This window comes from Natator depressus, chromosome 2 (assembly GCF_965152275.1).
Source record: "Natator depressus isolate rNatDep1 chromosome 2, rNatDep2.hap1, whole genome shotgun sequence".
In the NCBI taxonomy this organism is placed as follows: domain Eukaryota; kingdom Metazoa; phylum Chordata; order Testudines; family Cheloniidae; genus Natator; species Natator depressus.
The window spans coordinates 185,981,843-185,990,661 of NC_134235.1; the positions used below are offsets into that span (position 1 = coordinate 185,981,843).

The 8,819-nt window shown below is 40.2% G+C and overlaps 1 protein-coding gene across 3 annotated transcripts in view; it reads left to right on the forward strand.

Moving 5' to 3' along the window:
• ACAD11 (acyl-CoA dehydrogenase family member 11) overlaps positions 1-8,819 on the forward strand; it is a 62,661-nt gene that overhangs the window by 20,164 nt on the left and 33,678 nt on the right. For all 3 annotated transcript variants that reach the window (XM_074945558.1, XM_074945559.1, XM_074945560.1), the window contains 3 exons: positions 2,063-2,201; positions 2,318-2,425; positions 4,387-4,485. In XM_074945558.1, the coding sequence (XP_074801659.1) occupies positions 2,063-2,201; positions 2,318-2,425; positions 4,387-4,485 (346 nt within the window). The remainder of the gene's footprint in view (positions 1-2,062; positions 2,202-2,317; positions 2,426-4,386; positions 4,486-8,819) is intronic.

Consider the following 8,819-nt stretch of genomic DNA (forward strand, 5'->3'; position numbering starts at 1 on the left):
CTGTGTGCTGTATCTGTATTTTTCCAGCAGTGATCTTGCACATGATTCAACATCAGAGACAGAAAATGCATCTTCTATCTTTCCTATTCATTTTCTATGTTTCTGTCTTGTTTATCTTCTTAGGAAAAGGGATCAGACTTTAATAACAGCAGTGCTAGCTCCAGCTCGTCTCAACTAACTTCTCTTTTCCCCAAAAAAGAAGTTATTACTATCTTAAAGACTGTCAAACAAGGGTCATTTTTTTTCTTTTAAAGATACTCTCCAGCGAAAGAGAGAAAGGGAATAAGGATTGCTCTTGAAATGAAAGCCTTACTTTACATTCCAAATGCTTTAACTGTTTTTTCCTGCTTTTCTGTATCTTTAATAAAAGGATTTTAATGGTGTTTGCCAGGGTACTAAGCAGGCTGAGGTCTCTGTATAACTAACCCTAAACCTTGTTTAAGGTTTTGTTTAGCCCAGGTATTCCATCTAGACTTTTTTACAGTCTTACACAGTATAAGCGGCATCTCAGAGCAGATTGTGGTGTTCTTCATATTGGTTCTTCATCTCCTTTCTTACGTGCTTTGAGCAGTGAAATAGTTAACAACACTGACATTTAAAGTCTAATCATTTCAGAAGTTAGCACATACCGAAATGAATGCAAGAAGAGGAGTACTTGTGGCACCTTAGAGACTAACAAATTTATTTGAGCATAAGCTTTCGTGAGCTACAGCTCACTTCATCGGATGCATTCAGTTAATGGGGAAGTTCACACCTCTCAAGCTGCTATTTCAGGCTCTCTGTAGTCTCCGGCAGATGTGATTACATCAGTTATAGCTGGGTCACATTTTCAAGTCTTTATTCACAACCAGAGCAGCTAGAAACTTTAAAAAAAGAGATGTGAGACTGGAGAAAAAGTGGGAGGCCTGTCTGAGGGCTTGTCTACACTGCGAAGTTGTCAACAAAACTTTTGTCTTTCACGGGTACTTAAAAAAGCCCCCCTGCGAAAGACAAAAGTTTTGCCAACACAAGTGGCAGTGTGAATGCGGCTTTGTCAGCAGGAGCGCTCTCCTGCCAACCAAGCTAACACCGCTCACGGGGCTGGAAGTATTTTGTCGGCAAAAGTGCCGACAAAGTACCAGAAAAGAGTGTTTACACACACTGATTTTTAGTGACAAGGCTGTGTCAAGATTGCATTGTCGCTAAAAGCCGTGTGGTTTAGATAAGCCCTGAGTCTTTCCCTTCCTTCCCTCTCCCACCCCAGCACACATGCAGGCACATGCGCGCACGCGCACACACACTCTTTAGAAAATGCTGTGCTTATACTTGAAACTGTTTTCATTGTTATGTTGACATGAAAAGAATTTGCCTCACACATTGCTAATCTATATTCCAGTTCTCTATTTTTAATACAGCTGAAATAAAGTATTCAGTGTCTTTAGGAGGCACCCTGGTCCCATGAGAAGGGAGGCCCTGCACCACTGTGGAGAGAGAGCGAGAGCTCCTTTCTTTAGTTGTCCTGGGGTTGGAGCATACCATCACAATACAGCATAGTGCTGTATAGGGGTGATGTGTGCTGAAACAATTAGCCATCTCCTCATTCATATAGCATAGATTCCTAAAGCACAAAAGGAAAACAATATACTACCATGCAAACCAGAATGCATGCATGCGCACACAGTGAGTTATCGCCATTCTAGCCAGAATACTTCATGGAGCATGCAGATTTTTTAACAGTTGTTCTTTTGAAGGAGTGTGTGGAAGCTTGACATATACTGTCTGGGTGGTTATTCCGGACTTATGTGGCTATCTGGTAGAAACCCTGGAGTTCAGGAGTAGGTGAAGGAAACAAAGAAAGGGAGAGTGTGTGTGAGAGAGATGTACACATGGAAAAAGTTAGGGAGAGCTTGAGTGTGAGGGGGAAGCCTGAATGTTGTGCCAAAAAATGGAATATAGAGACTCAGGAAAGGAGAACTATAGTTGGGACAGCAAGATTGACTGGAGGGAGGTGAGATGGTTACTGAATCATAATGTAATCTCAGAATAAAGATTCACTGTGTGTTGGTCTTATTTCTTCTGACAGGAAATGGCCAAAGCAGAGGGTCTGTGGAACCTTTTCCTGCCAGCCATCAGTGGTCTCAGTCAGGTTGACTATGCATTAATTGCAGAGGAGACAGGAAAATGCTTCTTTGCCCCAGAAATTTTCAATTGTCATGCACCAGGTTAGCAAATGTCCCTCCCCTGGACCCTCCCCCCAACTTCCTTAGTGACAATTATGTGAAGATTTTATGCTGTATGAACTATGTATTGCAAAAAGAAACATTCTGATTTCTCCCAGATACTGGAAACATGGAGGTCCTGCATTTGTATGGGTCTGAAGAGCAAAAGAAACAGTGGCTTGAGCCTCTCCTTCAAGGGAAAATTAGTTCTTGCTTCTGCATGACAGGTAAACATTTCTGCAGTTGAAAACTGCACCCCCCCCCCCCATCATGCATGTTTCACAGCAGTGCAGAGAGGTGCAGAAACACAAGCTTTTATGTGTTAATACCTTTGGCTTTCCACCATGGCTTTGAACCTCTCTATGTGCTATCGACAGCCAGAGGGTCTAATTCTGCAAGATCCTTAGTCTCCATAGTCACAGTAGTTGCCATTTCCCATAGTTAAGATTAATTTATTTGCTATCAGAACAACAAGGAGTCTGGTGGCACCTTAAAGACTAACAGATTTATTTGGCCTTGCATCTGAAAAAGTGGTTTTTTACCCACAAAAGCTTATGTCCAAATAAATCTGTTAGTCTTTAAGGTGCCACCGGACTCCTTGTTGTTTTTGTGGATACAGACTAACACTGTTACCCCCCCGATACTATTTGCTGTAAGAATATCTTCACTCTTGCTTTTTTATTAATAGCCAAACAAAATTACTATGCAAACAGGAACATACAGTAAACTTACCCTCCTTTGTAAAGTGTGTTGAGATCACTGATGAAACGCACTGTAAATATGCTAAATATTATACCACTTTAGCAGCTAATAATATTTTAAACATCAATGACAGTCCATCTGCAAATATTTCATATGTTTGTGAAGTGTAATGTAGAAAATCACCACCAAAACATGATGCACTTCCTGTATAGCAATTGCTTATCATTCCTTTTGGGTTTACATTGCACATTTTGGCTAAAATTTTCAAACCCGGGTGCCTGAAATGATCCTCTCAGTGAAAGTTGCTGGTGGACAGCACACTTCTGGAAAAACTGGCACTTTTGATATAGGAGAGTATCTTTAGGCACCCAAGTTTGAAAATTTTGGTCCACAGGTATAGGGCCAAATCCTGAAAGGTGCTAAGTGCCTCCTGCAAGTCAGCGGGAGTTTAGATAATCCTGCATCTTGCAGGATAGGATATAATCTCTCTTATTGCTGTGTTTCCAAAGGGGAAGAGGTGTTTTCACCTAAGATTTGGAAGGAAATAGAATATTGATGAAGCAGACCGAAGGGAGGTTGTTCCAAACAGCAGGAGCTGCAAAGAAAAGGCTGTTGCTCTATCAGTGATAACATTCTATGAAGAACTCCAGGGTCACTGGCTTTAGGAGGATGTAGAGAATGAGAAGGACCCAGATTTTCTCCCCTGCTCTGCTCTCTGGTAGTAGAAAGGGGCCAGAAAAAAAATCTGTGTCTCGCCAGCTGAGAATTCCTTTGTCATGAGGGTGTCCTCAGATGGCATAGAGTTTATACAATCCCACCCTGTCCTAGAATAGGGTTTGCCTGCATCTGGCACTTACCAATTAATCCTGGGACCAGCTTGAGAATTAAGGAGCTTTAACTGGCTCCCTGACTGTACCCTGCCTCCAGCAGTGACTGGGATGAGCAGAAAACCTGAGCCACGGTCTGTGAGATAAACCAGAACAAGTCCACGCAGGGTTTTAAAAACAACAAATTTGACTGGTTGTTGAAATTAATTCTTTATCCAGGGCCCTGAGGTACTTCAGACATAGAATAAGGCAGCTCCATGTCCCAAAGGCCTTACAATTAAATAGACAAATGTTATAACTAAAGCTCTAATCACTTTTTAAGCCATATTTTCACAGTGAACATTACAATTGTGTTTTCAGAGCAAACTAGCTTTCTAATGACTGCACAAAAGTTTCCACATGGCCCTAATTATGACTGCAATTTGAAATGCTTGGTCCAGAAGTGTTGAGAGATTATTAGAGAGCATAGTGTCAGTGTTTTCTGCTTTAGCCTTGAATTACACTTTTTATCCCCACCTCTTTTACCTTCTCTCCAGTTTTTTGTTGTATGACGTTTGTATAAGCAAAACCAAAATTAATAGTAGTCTCCTCCCATAATATATGGATAATGGATCTAACTGCAGAAACACTGTTCATGCTCATAAATGTGTTTTCTACAGAGCCTGATGTCGCTTCGAGTGATGCCACCAACATGGAATGCAGCATTTGGCGAGATGGAGATAGCTATGTAATCAATGGCAAGAAATGGTGGATCAGTGGCAAGTACAAAGCTCATCATTCTAGAACAATGAATTTATGCTTGAATTCCTTCTAAACATGGTGAAACAAAAATAATTTGCGTTCCAGTTCTGAGAAGTTCACGTCTCTCTTCTGTGACCAGGGTGCTGGATTGTAAAACAGTGGGGAAAGTGATATTCAGGTTTATTGGTTTTAATTCATGAAACCCAAACCTTCATTCTGTTAGGGATGTGTGCTGTTGTTTTTTTGTACCCTTTTACTCTTTTTTTTTTTTTTTTTTTGGACCCTTTTAAACCCTTCCAGAAGCTATTGAGCTGCACTGTACTCTTCTAATGTATCTTTCCATCAGATGACCCATGTATTTTAAGCTTTGTTCTGAGGCTTTCTTCATATTTGGCAGTTCGTGCATGGAATGGGGACACTATGGAGAGCTATATAGGAGCTTATTTTAAGTCATGCTTCCCAGGCTGTTTCTTTATAAAAGCTACTACTTTAGACTAGGCTTTGGTGCTGATGCATTAGCCCTGGTCTGAATGCTTCCTCTCTCACTTCCTAGCTAGTTTTATGAGCTGGTGCATAAGTGGTGAATATCCTTGAAGCTACAGTGCAAAAACTTTACCAAAGCATTTAAATGAGTAACAGCTACAACCTGGATATTCTTATCTTGAGTCTCTCTATTCAGTGCTATAGTATGCTCAGGCCTGGTCTACACTGGGGGGATCAATCTCAGTTACGCAATTTCAGGTACGTGAATAACATAGCTGAAGTCGACGTACTTAGATCTACTCACCATGGTGTCTTCACTACGGTGAGTCGACTGCTGTCAACTCCACCTGCGCCTCTTACTCCGGTGGCATACCGTAGTCAACGGGAGAGCGCTCGGGTCGATTTATCGCATGTAGACTAGACATGATAAATCGACCTCCGCTGGATTGGTTGCTGCCCGCCGGTCCAGCAGATAGTATAGACATACCCTCAGGTTTATTAAATAGGGCTCAACTGCTTTCCTAGATCCTACCCTCAGCATGGCTGAGCATCTGTTTCTCCACAAGCTGGTCTGGAAGCAGTTAATTGGTGTGATTTTAAAATATTGTAAGGGGGATCACAAGGTGAACCATGCAGTGACAAACATTATTCCTGTCCTTGATAGCTGGGGAGGGATAGAGGAATTCTGCTGTCTCTGCACTAGTCTTTCTAGCCTTAAACCAGCACAGACAATGTAATGTACTATAAAGAACATTTTAACTCACCATTCCAAAAAAAAAGGAAAAAAAAGCATGAATGTAAAATGTATCTCAAATTACTGCAAAGTAACTGAAGCAATGACAGTGCTATGATTAACTATGATTTTAAGTAGCAGTTCCAAGCTCATAGAAAAAAATGATCATTTTCTTTTTGTAGACTTTCCAGAAATACATAGGCTAAATACTATATTCTAATGTAGCTTAATGCAATTCTAGTTTACATAAATCGCTTATATTGTAGGCTTCACTGTTGTATTTTTTAAGTTAGCATCTAATCCCAGGAGATTCTGATAATGAATTCCCAATAAAATCAACTAAATTGCATTTAAATAACCTTGTTACTGTATTTCTAGAAAATCTGCAAACAGAAAATCATCGGTCAATGGGACCTGAGGGCACTCAGCACTTTGCAGGGCAGGGCCACAAATATGGTGTAGTGATATCTATACTGACACTAACTGGAATGGAGCTTGAGTGTTACCAATGTGTGGGAGGGTTGGGGGGATGGAGCTACATAGTGAGATGCATCCACAGAGTTTGCAAATAGCTCTAATAATTTACTAATACAGTTTGACCTGCAATATCTAGAATCACCAGTGGATGGAGGGCTCTCTCTTGGCCTAATACTTCAGGGACTGAAGTGGAAAGGAAGCTTGTCATATTTGTCACCTTCCAAAATGGGAGTATCACTGGTTGATAGCTGCTGTTATCGCAACATAAAAAAGAAGATTGTCTCTTGTCTTCTCTTTAATCTTACACAGGTTTCTTACAGTCCATAAGCTTAAACCTACAAAGCATGCCTGATGATTTCTTGTATACCTATTAAGAAAAGGAGTACTTGTGGCACCTTAGAGACTAACCAATTTATTTGAGCATAAGCTTTCGTGAGCTACAGCTCACTTCATCGGATGCAACCTGTATACCTATTGTTAGTCTGAACACACAACTCACACTTCTCAAAATAGAGTGACGGGGTGAGGTAGTAGCTTTTATTGGACCAGCTTCTCTTGGTGAGAGAGACAGACAAGGTTTCACAGAGCTCTTCTACAGGTCAAAATAGTGCATTTGGGGCCTATCCAAAGCCCATTGTAATCAATCCAAAGACTTCCATTAACTTCAGTGGGCTTTGAATGACGCCCTATGTTGGAGCCCAGTGATGACTTGAAGTGTTTGTTTTTGGAACACCTTTTGAAATGCAAGTTGCTTGAAACAGCTTAATTTTTCAACAGAGTGCAAATACAAAAAGTGTGGCAGAGATTTTTACTTCTCCATATATTATAAATCTAATATAATATATTAGATTTACTAATAAAAAGCAAAGATATAATTAAAACCAGAAGTGAATACATCCGGGCCACTATTTTACAGTATCACCTTTATTTTTATGTATGTATGTCGTAATTACCACAGCATCTACTTCATGTGGAAATGCCAGGCCCCTTGTGTGGAGGTTGTCTTAGAGTGCTTTCATCTGTATAGACTTAAATTCTTGTTAATATATTGATTACACTGCTTTTAACATACACCGGGCTAGATCCGCTGTAAATCGTGAAGGTATGCCAGTATGCGCCAGTTAAGTGAAGCCCACAATACATGCATATTACAGATGAAGAATGTTAGATATATCAATGCATGTTAGTTTCACTAGAGTGAGGCTTTATGAGTATAAATAGAGGTTGTTTTATTTATATATTTTAAAAAAACTCTCAAAATTAGCTACTGGGCACAACACCAACTCCTCCGTTTTAGCATCTCCCCAGTAAAACTGACTGGGAGAATTGCCTTGCAGCAGCGCAGGTAATGGTTTAGTGTCTCTACACTGGAGGCCACAAAGCCGGCCTTTCATCTTCCGCCAACGTACATATCTACCTTCCTGCTCTCGTGAGCCCAATCTTTTCCCTGCTCTAGCTTCCTCATTTGTTTTTTTTTTCCCCTTCTTCCTAGGGCAGGGAGCTTACATTATAGCCAAATGACCAGCTACCTTGTCCTGTGCTCACAGGATTTGCTGACTGATTAGCCACCTTCCTTAATTCAGGGGGTCTGTATTCATTACCTTATTTTCTGCATCAAATACATATGAATGTCTTGAGACTGTTGTAACGTGGGGTGCGTAGCCAATTAGATCCACCTTTGTAAACAAAATCATCCTCTCAGTGAAACTCATGTAAACAGGCTACAGAGAGTAGAAGGAAACTGAGTATTCTTTAAACATTTACATGTAACAACTAAATGGACAATTTAAAAAATTGTCTACCTTCTAGCTATCACAGGCCAGTACTTTTAATTTCACTAATTCCTTCCTTAAGGACCATGACTGTATCCTCTCATGAACTATTGAGTATAAATATGCTCTTTCTTCAGCCAGTTATTTATACTCTGTCAGCTAAAGCTAGAGAGATTGGTACCTGAAGTGCACCTGCAAAATATCCATAAATGCATGCAATACATTTACAAATCAAAACTAATTTTCTATAACACAGTATAGGGCTACATGTTCAAAATTAGGTCATAAGTGTCGCTGATTGTTGCATCAGTTCCCAAAGCATTTTATAGAGGTCACAGGAAATGTGAATTGCCTTGCAGAAAATGACCAAAATGAGGCTGAGTAATCTCATACGAATATGGATTTAAAACCAAAGATTTGGCATGTGCCTATAATAGGAAAAAGGACTCATTGCAATCTAGTGCAGGCAGAATATAATTAAAAGGCATTCTGTGTTACAGAAAAGGAACTTTTTAAACATGCCACACACATTTGGAATCATAAAACACTGGACCATAGCTTGCTATTTACTGCTGCTTCTGTGAAATACTAGAGATAAACTATTTCCTCATCTCAAGCCTCAAAGGCCATTTGTGAAGTGACAGCTGAGGAAAAAGAGTTGCAATTTCAGACAAACATTTTAAATCAGTAGGAAGACCTGAAACAGTTTTGAGAACAACTCTGCAGGGTTACATTTTAAAGGACTGAAGATTATTAACTGGGGCACAAAATTCAGTGCCATTGTGTGTGTCTCCCCCCCCCCCCTTTTTACATGTTAAGTGTATATTTGTTGCGATTAGCATACCGGTATGTAGTCCATTCACTCCTCATCTAATTAATGGCCTAG